The sequence below is a fragment of the Pongo pygmaeus genome, chromosome 19, assembly GCF_028885625.2.
Source record: "Pongo pygmaeus isolate AG05252 chromosome 19, NHGRI_mPonPyg2-v2.0_pri, whole genome shotgun sequence".
Lineage (NCBI taxonomy): Eukaryota > Metazoa > Chordata > Mammalia > Primates > Hominidae > Pongo > Pongo pygmaeus.
Window position 1 is genome coordinate 6638199 of NC_072392.2, and position 19645 is coordinate 6657843.

The following is a 19645-nucleotide window of genomic DNA, read 5'->3' on the forward strand; positions in this document are numbered from 1 at the left end:
ATGAGGCTGGGACAGTGGGTAAGGGCCAGGTGAAGGGGAGAGGGGCGGCTTCTGAAGGCTTTGGGGAGGGAGAGTGGCTGGGGGAAGCCTAGTAATGCAACCTGTCCAGCGGCGGCTTCGAAAAAAACCCGGGGCTGGGTCAGGATGGGAAAGGCAGCGAACTGAACCGTCTTGAGCCCCAAGTTCGGGTCCGAATGTCTTCCCTGTGCGCAGAAGCAAGGGCAGGGGCGTGCCATCCTCACCCGGAGCGCCGGCCCAGCCTCCCGCCTCCCAACGCCTGGCCAGGGCCCCGTCTCGCCCTCTGCACATGGATCCACTGACCCGGCAACTGCAAGTCTGGGGCTCTGTGACCTGGGGGCAGGAACAGAGCCTTGCAGGCGGCGGCGCGTCACAAAGGGAGCCGGAGCTTGGCATTTAGCCTGGGCCAGAGCAAGGCGCAGACCCCGGGGGCCCATGGAGTTGGCGTCCGAGCAGCAGCTGCGCGGGCGGAGCAGGCAGGCGCGCTCCAGTCCCTGCGGCCCAAACTGGGCGCAGCCCGAGCGGGGTTCAGCGAACGGGTAACGGGCGAACGCGGGCGGGAGCAGGCTGGGGTGGCGGTGGGATGCCCCGAGGCCCCCGGGGGGGGACGCGGGCTGCTCTCATCACCCCCTCTGGGAAGCATCTTTGGCTGCAGAAGTTGCCAGGCCAACTCCCCTCCCGCGGTGGGTAGGACATCTTTAGATTTCCCTCCCTGGTTGGCAGCTGTGTGATATGGTGGACCAACCCTGGGTTCGAATCCCATCTCCCCACTTACTGCACGTTCTCCCTGGGAAACTTTATTCACCTTCCAACACCTCCGTTTCCGTATTTGTGAAATGGGTGTGTTTGTATTCCTATCTTCCTTGACGGGACGTTGCAGAAGTACCTCGGCACCAACTTTCTTATTAATGGCAGCCAGCTCTTGTATAGCGTTTACTATGTGGCAGGCACTGTTCCCGGTGCTTTCCAGGTATCAGCTCACTTAATCCTCCCAACGCTAGGAGAAAGGCACTATTATTACCCCATTTACGGATGTGAGGACTGAGACACAAAGAAATTGACTTGCCTAAGGTCATCTGACTGTAATGGGCATAGCTAGGATCCAGCCCACCAAGCTACACTGCCTCTGATGGGGTCTGGCGGGGTAAGGGGAGGCTGCCAGTCATTAAATAGAATTTGGAGTCTCCGTGCAGCAACTCTTCCAGACACACCTATTCTTCCAACCCCACCCTTACATCACCAGTGTCTGATGACTTTTCCTGACCTACAACCTTGCTAGGCCAAAAGGTTTCATGGAGCTTTTACTTATTTATTTATTTATTTTATTATACTTTCCGTTCTGGGATACATGTGCAGAACGTGCAGGTTTGTTACATAGGTATACATGTGCCATGGTGGTTTGCTGCACCCATCAACCCGTCATCTAGGTTTTAAGCCCCGCATGCATTAGGTATTTGTCCTAATGCTCTCCCTCCCCTTGTCCCCCAACCCCTGACAGGCCCCAGTGTGTGATGTTCCCCTCCCTGTGTCCATGTGTTCTCACTGTTCAATTCCCACTTATGAGTGAGAACATGCGGTATTTGATTTTCTGTTCCTGCGTTAGTTTGCTGAGAATGATGGTTTCCAGCTGCATCCATGTCCCTGCAAAGGACGTGAACTCATTCTTCTTTATGGCTGCATAGTATTTCGTGGTGTATATGTGCCAAATTTTCTAATCCTGTCGATCATTGATGGGCATTTGGGTTGATTCCAAGTCTTTGCTTGGTGGAGCTTTTAAATTGGTTTATTCTTCTGCAGCACCTTTTAGGAGCTTTGCTTGGTGGTGAGTGCTGTGGAGGGCCCTAGCCTTGGGCAGTTTACAAGTGATTGAAGAGACCTATTTCTTCATTTGTTAAATGTTTAAGTACCTTCTCAAAAGCAGAAGGAGGATGTCAAGGGGTGTGTGGGTCTCTTGGGAGAGAAAGGCAAGGACACAGATTATACAAAGAGGGGCACTGGCAAGAGGTAGCAGAAGGAGGCAGATTAAATATGGACACAGCCATGCTGGCAACCACTGGGGCGCCATGTCATGGGTGGGGCAAGCTGCTGCTAAATCCTTTATGGAAGTCTGTTCGGATGTGCAGGTGGGAATGCCAGCTGGAGACAGGGGCCAAATCAGTGAGTGGGTGGTGAGAGAAAGTGATGGGGTAGTGAGGAGAAAGCCTGAAGAAGGTCCCTAGGGAGGCCCACACCTGTGCTTACTTGAGGATGCTCACTGCCACTGTGGTGTTGGTGGGAGCTGGAGGAGACTTGGGGTCCATCAAAGGAGAGAGGAAGGGAGACAGGCAAGACACCTGCCATGGGTTCTATTCAGCTGCTAGACGCAATGGGTGAAATGTACACAGAGCCACAGGAATCAGTCCTACAAACAGTAAGTACACATTTGGCAGGCACACATACGACAAAAAGACACACATCAAACACACTTGAACGGTTGCCTATGGTGGGGCCAATGGAATGGGACAGAGGGTTAAAATGGAACACGTGAATAAATAAAACCAGAGAGGGGTCTTGCACAGACAAATAATGTCAGTCCTGAATTGAGAAATGTGATTCACTTGCCCCTACACCCTTGAGGCCCAAGAGGTGAGGACAGGAAAAAAAAAAAGTACAGAAGAAAGAGTCAAAAAGCCCAAGTTCCAATCTGGGGCCTGATACTAACTTGCCGTGAGACTATAGGTGAGTCCCTTCACCTCTCTGGCCTTCAGTGTTCATCTGAAAAGAAATCAATTCTCAGGTCTCTTTCCAGCATCACAATTTTATGAGCCATGATCAATAATCTTGGGTCTACCTGGTAAAGTAGTCAGTGAGAGCTTTAAGGAGTGGTAGGGCTTGAGCTTTGAACAATGGGGGTTTGGGAGGGGCAAACAACATGAGGAGAGTTTTTAGGCAATTGAAACTTTGAAAGCAAAAAAGAGTAAAAAGTTCAGCAGATGGCTATAAAATATCTATGGATGAAGCAGGCCTTCGCTCAGCTCTCTGCTGGGACTCTCTAGTTGGGTCAGACACTTTCCAGCCTTCACTACCTCTTCCTTCAACAGTTACCAAATCGTGTCTTCTAAAGAACTTGCAAACACATCCCCATTCCCACCACAATGCCTGGACTCTGCTCTTGACCGTCCTTCCTCTATCCCCCAGAGTGTCCTTTCCACACCTCAGAACTCACCACATGGCTTCCAGACATTTGACCCATCAACCTTCACGGCTCTCCGTGACCTCAGCTTGGGGTTTTCCACCCTGTTCTGCTGTTACAGCTCTCGAATGTAAACACAACTGTCAGCAATGTAGCTAGCTACAGGAAGGGGACGGGCCATGTCGGAATTCCAAAATCTTGGGGAAATGGGAAGTGGGACTCTCTGGCCTCTAGGACATAATCTTTATCACATCATGCAGGTCCCCTTGATCCAGCACCTCCCACTGCTCCCACGTGATCCAGTTCCTCCATTTCCAGCCCACTTAACAAGTTAAGTGCCAGATGACCAAACTATTTTTAGTTCCCTGAATGGGAACACATCACATACATTCACAGTTCTGTGGCTTTGCACGTATCGTTCCCTCTGCCCAGAATGCATCAGTTCCTCCACCACTACCACTAGGCCCACCTGATCTGCCTTGCAGATCCTACTCACCCTTCAAAACCCAACTCAGACGTCACCTCCTCTGAGCAGCCCTCTCTAATCCCAAACACTGTATTTAGTCAAACAGAGTAAGTCACCCTCCATGTGTGCTATCCCACACTATGAGTCCGCCTGAACCTTCCCACTCTCTCACAGGGTTATAATTGAGTACCAGTCTGTATCCCTGGATAGACTGTGAAATCCTTGCAGTTGTGGACTGTGTCATGAATGTATCATTGAACCACCCACACCTGGCACAGTGCCTGATGCACTTGGGACCACAGGGAAAGCTGGTTCATTTGAGTTTAATCTCTGTTTGACAGGTAATGGCTCTTCCTTTTTATTCCCCACAGAAAGCAAGTGATTGCTTTCCTTTCCTAGTCTTTGGAAGCCCTGCCTAACACACAGCTGCACTGTACATTCCAGTTCCTGGATGGACGAAGAAAGTGAACTGATCCAGCCCCAAGACCAGAGCTGCTGGGCCACTCTGCCCGATGTGTGTCTGTGCCGTGTTTTCTGGTGGCTAGGAGACAGGGACAGGTCCAGGGCTGCTCTTGTCTGCAGAAAGTGGAACCAGATGATGTATTCTGCTGACCTCTGGCGGTACAGGACCATCACCTTCAGCGGGAGACCTTCCAGGGTACACGCATCTGAAGTTGAGTCAGCTCTTTGGTACGTTAAGAAGTTTGGTCGTTATCTGGAGCGCCTGGAGGTCAAATTCCTGAATCCTTACAATGCTGTCTTGACCAAGAAGTTCCAGGTCACCATGCGGGGCCTCCTGTCTTGTCTGAGTAAGAGCAACAACCGTCTGAAATCTCTTTCCATCCAACACCTGGAGCTGGACCGCCTGGTGTGGAGGAACAGCATCAGGAGCTCATTCATCAGGAGCTTGAGCTTCTTCTTAAAGAAGATGGGCAAACGCCTGGATTATCTCAACCTAAAAGGGGCCAGGCTGACCGTGGAGCAAGGCTGCCAAATTCTCGACTCCCTCAGCTGCATGAGGAATGAGAATGTGATCTCAGAGCTCAACATCGAGGACTATTTCAGCCATCACCTTGCTGTCTACAGCAGCCCCCAGTTCAAAAAGACCATGTCCACATTCCACAATCTTGTGTCCCTGAACCTCAACTACAACTGTATCTCCGACGAGCTGCTTGAGAACTTGTGTGAGAACGCCAGCACCCTCCAGACCATCAACATCAAATGCCACATTCATGACCCCCACGGACAGGTCATCTGGGGTATGTCCTGGGCCAAGCTGGCCAGGCAGGCCACCAATCTGAAGGTGAACTTCTTCTTTGAACGGATCATGAAGTACGAACGCTTGGCCCGAATCCTCTTGCAGGAGATCCCGATCAGGAGCATCAGTCTGAGAAGCTGCTATTTCAGTGACCCAGACTGGTCAATGAGACCCACTCTGATAGATCTCCTGCCCAGCTTCCGGCACACTCTGCAGGTAGGTAGGACTTGTGGGGAGTGACCACACTCTGCAGGTAGGTAGGACTTGCGGGGAGTGACCACACTCTGCGGGTAGGTAGGACTTGCGGGGAGTGACCACACTCTGCGGGTAGGTAGGACTTGCGGGGAGTGACCACACTCTGCGGGTAGGTAGGACTTGCGGGGAGTGACCACACTCTGCGGGTAGGTAGGACTTGCGGGGAGTGACCACACTCTGCGGGTAGGTAGGACTTGCGGGGAGTGACCACACTCTGCGGGTAGGTAGGACTTGCGGGGAGTGACCACACTCTGCGGGTAGGTAGGACTTGCGGGGAGTGACCACACTCTGCGGGTAGGTAGGACTTGCGGGGAGTGACCACACTCTGCGGGTAGGTAGGACTTGCGGGGAGTGACCACACTCTGCGGGTAGGTAGGACTTGCGGGGAGTGACCACACTCTGCGGGTAGGTAGGACTTGCGGGGAGTGACCACACTCTGCGGGTAGGTAGGACTTGCGGGGAGTGACCACACTCTGCGGGTAGGTAGGACTTGCGGGGAGTGACCACACTCTGCGGGTAGGTAGGACTTGCGGGGAGTGACCACACTCTGCGGGTAGGTAGGACTTGCGGGGAGTGACCACACTCTGCGGGTAGGTAGGACTTGTGGGGAGTGACTGCTGTTCAGCTCACTGGCTTCCCCAGAAGAAAGCCCACTGCTGCCTGCTCTTGGCTGGGCTCCCAAATGTTCACTCAATCTCAAATTGAAGTTCTAGGAAATATCACCAACTAAGCCTCCTGCCCTCCTCCCAAGACCACAGTAGGCAACAAAGCTGCTACTCACTTCCTACATGTGGTACAGACACAAGGAGTTATCTGGTTAGCTGTCAGCCAGGGAAAGCTCCTAGGTTCCCACTCAGAGCTATGAAGCCTGAGCCAGGAGGTGCCTTGCAGGTGAATAGCGGCTGGGCTGCCTCTTCCTACCTTTCTACCAGGCCACAGCAGCATACAAGAGACCCTGTGGCTCCTATAGTCAGATCTCAGTGGGGGATCTGTCTGGTTATAGCAGTGCCAGTGCCTGGTAATTGGGGAGATAGAATGGGGAGGACCAGGCCAGACAAAAAGTCACATTTGATTTACACAACCGAAGAGCTCAGAGTTTCTGGGCTGTTCCCTAATCTGGTAGCTTTCTCACCTGTAAGATCAGGATCATTTTGTCTTTCCAAGGACCTCACAGTGGTTGTGACAATTGATATTAACAGGTTTATGTATCTCTACAAACATGGATGCACTCCAAGGTGCTAATACCTCATTAGGTACCCACATAAACCAAAGGTGGGGTAGGGCAGACATCATCATGATCCTTGTGTGCTGCAGAAGAACTGGAGGTTCAGTGACCAGCCCACTGTCACCCAGCCAGTCCACTGCAGGGCTGGGACGAGCACCTTGTGTACTCCAAGTACACTGCCTCCAAATTCTAAGTTTTGCAACCTTGGATGAGATCACCATCATTCTCAAATCTCTTCCTCTAAGAACTACATGTCCAATGTCCCTTATCTAAAAAGTCCCCAAATTCCATTAACACCAGACCTGTCCTACAAGAAATGCTAAAGGGAGTTCTTCAATCTGAAAGAAAAGGGCATTAATGAGCAATAAGAAATCATCTGAAGGTACAAGATGTATACTTACTATTACTTACTGGTAATAGTAAGTACACAGAAAAACACAGAATATTGTAACACTGGAATTGTGGTGAGTAAACTACTCATATCTTACGTAGAAAGACAAACATATAAGCCGATCGAAAAAATAACAACAACAACTTTTCAAGACATAGACAGTACAGTAAGATACAAATAGAAATAACAAAAAGTTAAACAGTAGGGAGAAAAATCTAAAGTAAAAAGTTTTTATTAATTTTAGTTTTGCTTGTTTATTAGTTTGTTTATGCAATCAGTGTTAAGTTGTCATCAGTTTAAAATAATGAGTTACAAGATATTGTTTGCAAGCCTCATGGTAACCTCAAATCTAAAAACATACAACAGATAAAATAAAAAGCAAGACATTAAACATACCTCCAGAGAAATCACCTTCCCTAAAAGGAACACAGGAAGGAAGAAAAGAAGGAAGAGAAGACCACAAAAAACCAGAAAACAAATAACAAAATGGCCAGAGTAAGTCCCTACTTAGTAATAACATTGAATACAAATGGACTAAACCCTCCAATCAAAAGACATAGGTGGCTGAACAGATTAAAAAGAAAGACTCAATTATCTGCTGCCTACAAGTAACATATTTCACCTATAAAGACACACATAGACTGAAAATAAAGAGATAGGAAATGATATTTAATGCCGATGGAAACCAAAAAAGAGCAGGGGTAGCTATACTTATATCAGACAAAATAGATTTCAAGACAAAATCTATAAAAAGAGACAGAGTCATTATATAATGATAAAAGCGTCAATTCAGCAAGAGGATATAACAATTGTAAGTATATATGCAGTCAACACCAGAGCACCCAGACATATAAAGCAAATATTATTAGAGCTAAAGAGAGAGATAGACCCCGATATAATAACAGCTAGAGACTTCAACACCCCCCTTTCTGTATTGGGTAGATCTTCAAGACAGAAAATCAACAAAGAAACAGCAGACTTAATCTGCATGATAGACTAAAAGGGTCTAAAGGATATTTACAGAAAATTTCATCCAATGGCTGAAGAATACACACTCTTCTCTCTAGCACATGGATCATTCACAAGGATAGGCCATATGTTAGGTTACAAAAAAGTCTTAAAACATTCAAAAAATTGAAATTATAGCAAGCATCTTCTCTGACCACAACAGAATAAAACTAGAAATTAATAACGAGAAACTTTGGAAATTATATGAACACATGGAAATTAAACAATATGCTCCTGAATGACCAATGGGTCATGAAGACATCAAGAAGGAAACTGAAATATTTTTGAAACAAACAATATGGAGACACAGCTACCAAAACCTGTGGGATACAGTGAGCAATACTAAGAGGGAAGTTCATAGCTGTAAGCGCCTACATCAAAAAAGAAGAAAAACTTCAAATAAACATTCTAATGATACACTTTAAAGGATTAAAAAAACCAAGAGCAAACCAATCCCATAATTGGTAGAAGTGAAGAAATAAAGATTGGAGCAGAAATGAGTGAAAGTGAAACAAATAATGCAAAAGATCAATGAAATAAAAGTTTTTTGAAAAATAAACAAAATTAACAAACCATTAGCAAAAATAAGAAAAAATGAGAGAAGACCCAAATAAATAAAATCAGAGATGAAAAAGGAGACATTACAACCAATACCAGAGAAATCCAAAGGATAATTACAGCCTATAACGAGCAACTATATGCCAATAAATTGGAAAACCCAGGAGACATGGATAAATTCCTAGACACGTACAACCTACCAAGATTGAACCATGAAGAAATCCAGAACCTGAACAGACCATTGACAAGTAACAAGATAGAAGCTGTAATAAAAAGTCCCCAAGCAAAGAAAAGCCCTTGACCTGATGGCTGTACTGCTGAATTTTATCAATTTTATCAAACATTTAAAGAAGAACTAATACCAATCCAACTCAAACTATTCCAGAAAAATAGAAGCAGAGGGAATACTTCTAAACTCATTCTACAAGGCAGGTATTACCCTGATACCAAAGCCAGATAAAGACACATCAAAAACAAGAAAACTATAGGCGAATATTCCTAATGAACATTGATGGAAAATTCCTCAACAAATTACCAGCAAAGCAAATTCGACAACACGTTACAAAGATCATTCATCCTGACCAAGTGGGATTTATCCCAGGGATGCAAGAATGGTTCGAAATATGCAAATAAATCAATGTGATACCTCATAACAACAGAATGAAGAACAAAAAGCGTGTGATTATTTTAATTGATGCTGTAAAAGCATTTGATAAAATTCAACATTCCTTCATGATTAAAACTCTCAAAAAACTGGGTATAGAAGGAGCATACCTCAGTACAATAAAAGCCATATATGACAGGCCCACAGCTAGTATCATACTGAATGGGGAAAAACTGAAAGCCTTTTCTTTAAGATCCAGAACAAAGCAAGGATGCCACTGTTACCACTGCCATTCAACATAGTACTGGAAGTCCTAGCTAGAGCAATCAGATGAGAGAAATAAAGGGCATCCAAATAGAAAATGAAGTCAAATAATTCTTGTTTGAAGATGATATGATCTTATATTTGGAAAAACCTAAAGACTCCACCAAAAACAAAAACAAAAACAAAAACAAAAAAAAACTATCAGCTGAAGAAATTCAGTAAAGTTGCAGGATACAAAATCAACTACAAAAATCAGTAGCATTTGTATATGCCAACAGGGAACAATCTGAAAAAGAAATCAATAAAGTAATCCTGTTTTCAATAGCTACAAATAAAATTAAATACCTAGGAATTAACCAAAGGAAAGAAAGATCTCTACAATGAAAACTATAAAATATTGATGCAAGAAATTGAAAAGGACACAAAAAATGGAAAGATATTCTATGTTCACGAGTTGGAAGAATCAATGTTGTCAAAATGTTTATACTATCGAAAGCCATCTTCAGATTCAGTGCAATCCTATCAAAATACCCATGACATTCTTCACAGAAATAGAACAAAGAATCTTAAATTTATATATATATACACAGATATGGAACCACAAAAGATGCAGAATAGCCAAAGCTGTCCTGACCAAAAAGAACAAAACTGTAGAAACCACATTACCTGACTTCAAATTCTATTACAGAGCTATAGTCACTAAAATAGCATGAGACTGACATAAAAACAGATTTTAAGCCCCTTATATATTCTGGTTATTTATTAATCCCATAAAGACCAACGGAACAGAATAGAGAACCCAGAAACAAATTCATTCATCTGTAGTGCACTCATGTTTGACAAAGGTGCCAAAAACATACATTGGGAAAAGGACGATCTCCTCTTCAGTAAATGGTGCTAGGAAAACTGGATAGCCATATGCAGAAGAATGAAACTAGACCGCTATCTCTTGCCATATATGAAAATCAAATCAAAATGGACTAAAGACTTCAGTCTAAGACCTCAAACTATGAAACTGCTACAAGAAAACATTGGGGAAACTCTCCAGGGCATTGAACTGGGCAAAGATTTCTTGAGCAATACCCTACAAGCACAGGCAATCTGAGCAAACATAGACAAATGGGATCACATCAAGTTAAAAAGTTTCTGCACAATGAAGGAAACAATCAACAAAGTGAAGAGACAACCCACAGGAAGAATGGGAGAAAATATCTGCCCATATCACAGGGGATTAATAAATAAACAGAATATATAGAGCTCAAACAACTCTATAGGAAAAAAAATAGTAATCCAATTAAAAAATAGGCAAAAGACCTGAACAGATATTTCTCAAAAGAAGACATATAAATGGCAAAATAGGTATATTAAAAGGTGCTCAACATCACTGATCATCAGAGAAATGCAAATCAAAACCACAATGAGATATTATCTCATCCCAGTTAAAGACGGTTTTTATTCAAAAGACAGGCAATAGCAAATGCTGGAAAGGATGTAGAGAAAGGAAATTCTCATACACAGTTGATGGGAATTTAAAGTAGTACAGCCACTGTAGAGAACAGTTTGGAGGTTCCTCAAAAAACTAAAACTAGAGCTTACATATGATCCAGCAATCCCACTGCTAGGTGTATACTCCAAAGAAAGAAAGTCAATATATCAAAGAGATGACTGCACTCTCATGTTTATTGCAGCACTGTTCACAATAGCCAATATTTGGAAGCAACCTAAGTGTCCATCAATGGATAAAGAAAATGTGGTATATGTGCACAATGGAGTACTATTCAGTCATAAAAAAGAATGAGATTCTGTTGTTTGCAATAACATAGATGCAACTGAGGTTGTTATGTTAAGTGAAATATGCTAGGCACCGAAGGACAAACTTTGCATGTTCTCACTTATTTGTGGGAGCTAAAAATTAAAACAATTTAACTCATGGAGACAGAGAGTAGAAGGATGGTTACCAGAGGCTGGGAAGGGTAGTAGGGGGTGCAGAGGGAAGTGGGTATGGTTAATGGGTACAAAAAAGGTTAGAAAGAATGAACAAGATCTAGTATTTGATAGCACGACAGGGTGTCTATAGTTAATCATCATTTAATTGTACATTTTTAAAAAACTAAAAGAGTATAATTGGATTGTTTGTAACACAAAGGATAAATGCTTGAAGTCATGGATGCTCTATTTACCCCATTGTGATTATTACACATTGTATGCCTACATCAAAATATCCCATATACCCCATAAATATATATACCTATGTACCACAAAAATTAAAAATTAAAATTAAAAGCCCTCAAACCATCATGGCTATCAGGCCCAGAGCCAGGTCGTGGAAATGTTACAGAACAACTCAGCCAGTCTCAGCATCTCTGCCCACACACATCTTCCCTTTTGGTGCTCTTCCAGAAATTAACTTGTGAATTCAACAACAACCATGAGTCACTCGACGAGGAGCTGCACCTCCTCATCATATCCTGCAGGAAGCTGTTTTACTTCAAAATCTGGGCTTTCCTTGATGTTAGTTTTGTGGAGCGGATCCTGAAGAGTCAGAAAGAACGGCAGTGTGCCCTGCGTATATTCAAGGTAAGAGGCCCCCAGGCTGGTTCCACAGGGTAGAGTGGGGGCATCCAGGAATGGTGCTTCTGCTCTGGAACGAAGGGCAGAATAAGGCAGTGGGGGACAATCATCTGTTCATTGAAAATCAGCAGTTTCACAGAAGGGAATCTGGAGCTCTCTTTTCTAGTAGTTGGGTTTGGTCTTTTTCTGATTCTGCCAACATATTTTTCTAATTCAACAATTTATGTGTACATCATTTAAGTTGTTGTCAAGCCCTGAAAAGTGTAGTCACCGTGTGTGTGTGTGTGTGTGTGTGTGTGTGTGCGCGCACTCATATGTGGATGTATTTCTCTGTTGGCACAGGTGAGAATTTATACAAACAGATATGAGACGAATGAAGAGGAAAACACCCTGCGGGAAATTTACAGGAAGTACAGAAAGCTGATCCAATCAGAGCTTAACTATTTTGTCATGGCTTACTCTAAAATGTAATGAGTGCTCTACAGATGAAGAAAGCTAGAAGCACTTTGAACTTGAAAATCATTTCTCTTAGAACTACACTTGGGCACTGCCAGCCCTTTTGCTCCTCTCTCTCCCCCTTTTTTTTGTCAGCTCCACGACAACATGAGCAGCCCAGCAAAGGCTGAGACTGCCGATGACCTGAATGCTCCAGGTGGCTTTAAAGCGCTGTGTTTACCAACTATCCAGGTGTCATTTCTCTTTTTGTCAGTTTTGCTTTTTGACACCCTCACTCATCCACAGAGCTAAAAACCCAAAGCCACTCAGAGTAGCTTCCTTTTTTTTTTTTTTTTTTGAGAGGTGTGGACGAAAAGAGTCTAACTCTGTAAAATATTTTTAGAGATTTATTCTGAGCCAAATATGAGTGACCATGGCCTGTGATACAGCCCTCAGGAGGTCCTGAGAACATGTGCCCAAGGTGATCGGGGTACAACTTGCTTTTATATATTTTAGGAGGCAGGAGACATCAATCAAATAGATTTAAGAAATATATTGGTTTGATTCAGAAAGGCGGGGCAACAAAGCAGGGGCTTCCAGGCTATAGGTAAATTTAAACATATTCTGGTTGACAATTGGTTGAGTTTATCTGAAGGCCTGGGATCAACAGAAAGAAAATGTTTGGGTTAAGATAAAGGATTGTGGAGACCAAGTTTTACTGCGCAAAGGAAGCTCTCAGATAGCAGACTTCAGAGAGGGCAGGTTGTAAAATGTTTCTTATTGGAATTAGAACGATCCCTGGCTCTTAGTTGATTATCTCCTGGAACTGGAAAGGAAGGAAGGAAAACAAAGGAGAAAGGAGATTCTCTATAGAATATGGATTTTTCCCACAAGAGACTTTGCAGGGCAATTTCAAGGTATGGCAAGAAAATATATTTTGGGATAAAACATTTTGATTTTCTTCCTTGTTACGCCAGAGTCAGATTGGAAAGTCACCATATACAGGGTTAACTAAAACCCATCTGATTAGAATTTATGGCTTGTAGGGCACGATTCCTCAGACCCCTTAGATAGGAATTTGGGCCAGATTTAAAAAAAAAAAAATCAAAGCTTAGTCCTCAGACAGAGTCTCGTTCTGTTCCCCAGGCTAGAGTGCAGTGGTGCGATCTCGGCTCACTGCAACTTCTGCCTCTCAGGTTCAAGCAATTCTCCTGCCTCAGCCTCCAAGTAGCTGGGATTACAGGCATGCACCACCATGCCCAGATAATTTTCATATTTTTTGTAGAGATGAGGTTTCACCACGTTGGCCAGGCTGGTCTCCAACTCCTGGCCTCAAATGATCCACCTGCCTTAGCCTCCCAAAGTGCTGGGATTACAGGCGTGAGCCACCGCACCCAGCCCCAGAATAGACTCTTACTAGAGGACCCTGACTCTTGCTAACCTGTGCACCTGAAAGGGTGTGTGTAACCATTGAGCAAATAGAATCACGTTTTCTACTGACCGACATTATCAGTTTAGAAATCCTTTGTATCCGCTGACTTTCATGTGGGAGCCTCCTGACATTGACATTGTCTGGGCCCAATCTCAGATGCATAGAAATCTCCAGCCTGCCCTTGGATGAAGCAGGAAAAGCCCGCTTTTAGGAGGAGTCTGCTCAGAGCTGGAACTCCCTCCCACAGAAGGAACTCAGCCCCTGACTTAATGGCATCGTGGACTCAAATCTCCTGCCTCTGTTTTTCCTGTGTCTCCTTTATTTTTCCACAAATATGCTGAGACCGGGTCTGTGATGTTGAACATAGATGTGAATGGCCAAGTTTGATGGCCCCAAACCTGGCTTTTGGAGCCAGGTGTCCGGGTGAGTACTGGCCTGCCATGAACTTGTCTTGTGCCTTGGGGCAAGAATTTAACCTCCCTGAGTTTCAGCTTCTTTGTGTGTAAATGAAGAAAAAAATTAATTACGTGCATTGCAACACACACACCTGGCCCGTGTTGGCTTTTTTCTTGTTTGATATATGAAGGAACAGGCTCTAACGAAGTTAACTTACCCCGAGTCATACAGCTAGTTTGTGGCAGAACTAATACCAAAGTCTCCAGATTTAGAACCCAAGACTCTTTCTTCCACCCAAACAACAAAATGAGAAGAACCCATTCCCTCTCCCTTCCTCCACCCAGCTTGTCTTGACAGATATTAAAGTGATCACTGGTTGAGTGTTTATATGCTAGACATAAATTCACCTAGTTTCATTTAATCCTCACACAGCTCTAGAAAGCAGAGACTACTGTTATCCCTCTTTTACAGGGATCCTGAAGGATTGGCAAGTCTAACCTGCCCCGGTCACACATTTAGGAAGTTCTGGAAGGGAGTGTCAAACCCAATCTAATTCCAGAGCTCTGCTCTTAATTCCTACCTATTATCCCCACAGCAAGAGGATTTGGGGTCTGTTGTACCGTAATTCTATTAAGTGAAGAGCATGGTTGGAAGAGAGGATCGATGATAATAATAAATTCCTGAGCCCATGCCATAGACGTTGTATTACTTCTGGTCCTTTGAGGGTTTTGTGCATGCAGTGGCATAGAGTTCTGTTTTTCAATAGATATAAATTAATAAAATCTCAGAACACTTTTAACAAGTGACATTTCAGATTTTGTTTGTCTTGCCTCTTGTGTGCTGTGCCCATATTTTTGCTTAGCTGAGGTTTTCAGAAGTGAGAAGTGTTGGTGACATTGTCAGACAAAGGATTTGCAACTATTATAGACTCACCATCCACCACATAGCACTCACAGGTGGCATTTATTCACAAACAGACCTCAAGGACTCCAAAATACTGAGGATTTCCCATGGTATCCAGAGATGATGAGGGAACGAGGGTCTGTACCAGCTTGAGCAACAGGCACCCGTCAATATGGCTTGTTACTGACATGTTAATCTCCATGGCAACAGAAAGCTATCCTTTCCTTAATTTTAACCATCCCAACAAATTCGAGAAATGCTAACTCCCTCCAATAAAGAGTTTGTGAAACTAATTGAGATTGTCCTTTTAAATGCCATTTATGATATATGGCAGGCAATGGGAAGTATTTTTTTTTATTATTATACTTTAAGTTTTAGGGTACATGTGCACAACCTGCAGGTTTGTTACATATGTATACATGCGCCATGTTGGTGTGCTGCACCCATTAACTCGTCATTTAGGATGGATTAAAGACTTAAATGTTAGACCTAAAACCATAAAAACCATAGAAGAAAACCTAGGCAATACCATCCAGGACATAGGCATGGACAAGGACTTCATGTCTAAAACACCAAAAGCAATGGCAACAAAAGCCAAAATTGACAAATGAGATCTAATTAAACTAAAGAGCTTCTGCACAGCAAAAGAAACTACCATCAGAGTGAATAGACAACCTACAGAACGGGAGAAAATTTTTGCAATCTACTCATCTGACAAAAGACTAATATGCAGAATCTACAAAGAACTCCAACAAATTTACAAGAAAAAAACAAACAACCCCATCAAAAAGTGGGTGAAGTATATGAAAAGATAAGCATCTTTAAGCCTCTGTCACACCACTGCACTCCAGCCTGAGCAACAGAGCGAGACCCCATGTCTAATACAAATAAACAATAGGTAAAACAAAAATAAGCCTCTACATTTCTTGACTTCTTCCTCCAATACTCTTTTGGAATTGCTTTTGGCAAAGTGTCATTGGTGGCTGCCTAATTGCCAAATCTAGAGGATGCTTTTCCTTTCTTAGCTGACTCTCTGGAGCCTTCGACCTGCTGACCCAGTGCCTCAAAAAGTGGCACCCATGACAGCCATGCTGTCCTGGCTTCCTCCAGCCCTGGGATGTCTCGCTCAACCTGAGAGTGTTGGTGCTTCTCAGGGGTCAGCCCCTACACAGCTTCTACCACCACCTGTCTGCAGATGTCTTCCAGCCCTCTTGCTACAGCCAGACCTCTCTCCTCCCACAGGCTCCTCATACTTAGTGAGAGAGCTTGCCTCCTTTGCTCTCCCAACCTCACCCTTATTTTATTTTATTATTATTTTTTAAGACAAGAGTCTTGCTCTATTGCCCAGGTTGGAGTGCAGTGGCACTATCTCAGCTCACTGCAACCTCTACCTCCCAGCTTCAAGCGATTCTCTTGCCTCAGCCTCCTGAGTAGCTGAGATCATAGGCACCCGCCACCACGTCTGGCTAATTTTTGTATTTTTAGTAGAGATGGGGTTTCACCATGTTGGCCAGGCTGGTCTCGAACTCCTGATCTCAGGTGATCCATCCACTTCAGCCTCCCAAAGTGCTAGGATTACAGGCATGAGCCACCGTGCCCGGCCTTCACCCTCATTTTAGAAGCCCTCCTTCTCCTACATTCCCTCTCAGCATTCCACTCGCCCTGCTACTCAAGCCAGAAACCTGGGAGCCACCCTAGATCCCTCCCTGTCCCTCGCCCTGTATGACAAATCAGTCTCCAAGCCACTTAGCCCCTAGACATTTCTGGACTCTGTCCCTTCTTCACTATTTCTATATTCATGTCTTAATTCAGTCTCTCTTATGTCTACCTGGATTGCAGGGCCTCCTACATTGCCTTCAGGCCTCCAGGTCCAATCTCTGCCCAGCCTCCAGCCCTCAGCCCCATCTACACTTGCCTAAAAGCACCCTGCTCTTCCAAGCATCGGTTTCTTCCTTCCCATCTTCCTGGAATGTCCTTCCTACCTTTTTCCTCAGCTACCGAATTTCTGTTCATGTTCCATAACAGGTGCTCGCCAATTGGTAACGGCTGTTTCAGACAGGCTCATCGTCATCCTTCCTGTCTCAGTTTAGGCGGCTCCTCTTCCAGGAAGCTGTTCCTGATCCCCAAGGCTGTTCTCACAGCTATCATGGTTATTGTCGCTTCATCTCCCTCCCCACTACGCCTGCTACATGATAGGTGCTCAATTAATGTGGGATATATTATTTTGAAATTTGTACTTTTCTGTGGTCCCAGCTACTCATGAGGCTGAGGCAGGAGGATCACCTGAGCCTGGGGAGGTTGAGGCTGCAGTGAGCCCTGATCACACTTCTGAACTCCAGATTGGGTGACAGAGCAAGATTCTGTCAAAAGAGAAAGAAAGAAAGAAAGAAAGATAGAGAGAGAGAGAGAGAAAAAGAAAGAAAGAAAGAAAGAAAGGAAAGAAAGAAAGAAAGAAAGAAAGAAAGAGAAAGAAAGAAAGAAAGAAAGAAAGAAAGAAAGAAAGAAAGAAAGAAAGAAAGAAGAGGGAGGAAGGAAGGGAGGGAGGGAGGGAAAGAAAGAAAGGAAGAAAGAAAGAAACAAGAAAGGAAGGAAGGAAGGAAGAGAAGGGGAGAAAGAAAGGTAATTTGTACTTTTTATTTTTTTCTTTTTTTGACACAGTTTCACTCTGTCACCCAGGCTAGAGTGCAGTGGCGTGATCTCAGCTCACTGCAACCTCTGTCTCCTGGGTTCAAGCGATTCTCTTGCTTCAGCCTAGCGAGCAGCTGGAATTACAGGAGCCGCCACCACGCCTGGCTAATTTTTGTAATTTTAGCAGAAATGGGGTTTCACCATGTTGTCCAGGCTGGTCTCAAACTCCTGACACCAGGTGATCCACCCACCTCGGCCTCCCAAAGTGCTGGGATTGCAGGCATGAGCCACCGTGCCTGAACTAATTTGTACTTTTTAAAGCCCTGGTACTACTTTTCAATATTTATTCTTAGTTCACAGATGCTTTTTCTCAAAATATTGGAAACTAACTCATTTAAGACGAAACTGGGTACCATTTAATGGGAACCCACTACATCAGGCACTATACATACCATAACTCATTTTATCTTCACAACATCCTGGCAAGAAGAATGTTCTTCATCTGATTGACAGACCAAGAAAATGAAGATCAGAGAAGTTAAGTAACTTCCCTGAAGCCTCACAGCCACCTTGTGCAGAGCAGGAATTCGAATCTCACCCTCTCCTTTCACAGCCCCCCACTCTGTGCTGTTGCAGAGGCGGTATCCTGGCAAGACGCTGACTCAGGCTTTCTAGGAAATGGTGATTTGGAACTTGACAATGATCTTTCAAAAACTTCAGTCTTAAATTAGGCAGTTACCTGCTGATCTGATACGTAGAAACCCCTGCCTAGAGAGGCGCCCTTGGGATGGATCTACACTTGCTAAGAGGAAGAAATTTCCCTGACATGCCTTGGTCAATTGGAAAGCCCAAGAATCTCACTAGCCTCCTCTATCCCAGAGCCTGGGATGGCAAAGTGCTACAGCAGAAAAGGGCTATGTGGATCACAGTGTAGGCCTCATGACTCTGAGATAACAGAACAGAGACACAGAGAGGCTAAGCAACTTACCCTAGGTCACACAGTAAGAGGAAGAGTGAGCCAGGATTTGAACCCTCATGTATCTGACATAAAGGCCAGCATCCCATCTATAAAATGGAGCTAGTAATCATACCAGCCTCTTCAGGTTTTTGTAGAGATTTGATGAGAAAATATACAAGAAGTCACTTTATGAACTGTGGATCACAGATGAGTGTGACAGGTCATCACTATTGTTGTCCATCAGTCAATTATCTGGGATGGCCTGAGGTTGTGTCATACCTACATAAGCCACAGAAAAATTGACTCATGAAGGAATCAGGGCTGGGCACGAATGAATGAGAAACTACATTTAGCTGGAGCCCAGACTGCAAGGGAATCAAAGTTGGGTTCTAATACCATCGGGTTGATTACCTATGGCAGAAACAACCCAAGCAAATATGTGACCAAATGCTAACATCACACCTAAATGTCTAAGCTGTTCTGTAATTTTGAACATTAATCTGTTTTCAGGGGATGATCCAGGGAAAAGAATTAATCAAGCCATTACTGTGGCATTTGGACCAGTGGCCACATGCCATTGACTTGGTGAGAACAAGGATGCAGATTTCCTTTTCATGCTCTTAGGAATATAAGTCTAGGATCTGGGTCCACTCTGAGGAATCTTTCCTCTCCACTCCCACTGGCTATTAGGAATCTTAGGAGCCAATAAGCTAGGAACTTGACTGTTTATATTTTCCTCTTATTTCTTTCAATGGATTAAGGCACCTAATTGTTCTATAACACCCTATGGTTTCTAACTGGCTTTCATTTAACATCAACACCATTAATGACACCATGCAAGAATAAACTGTTTACTTGCCTAAGAAATTGCATGTGGGATTTAAAACTTTTTCTAATATTCATTTTTTCAACTGATGATCTCTCAGGAGTGTTTTCTGGTGGTGTTTGAGACAGTGACTGATGTTGGCATTTTCCCAGGATGTGGAAGCCCCCAAGTTTAAAGCCCAGCTGACTCTGTGTGCCGGATCTTCACACAAGAAGGACCAGTGATATAAGGGGTTCTTCAATTATAAAATTAACAACTGGGAGGGATAAAAAATCAC

At 44.1% G+C, this 19645-nt stretch overlaps 1 protein-coding gene across 1 annotated transcript; it reads left to right on the plus strand.

The window, feature by feature from the left end:
- Positions 1-388: 388 nt before the first annotated feature.
- On the plus strand, positions 389-12472 carry FBXO39 (F-box protein 39). Its single transcript, XM_054457408.2, has 4 exons — positions 389-557; positions 4028-5130; positions 11620-11796; positions 12133-12472. The coding sequence occupies exons 2-4, from the start codon at positions 4108-4110 to the stop codon at positions 12259-12261; spliced, it is 1329 nt and encodes a 442-aa protein (XP_054313383.1). The 5' UTR covers positions 389-557; positions 4028-4107; the 3' UTR covers positions 12262-12472.
- Positions 12473-19645: the final 7173 nt, after the last annotated feature.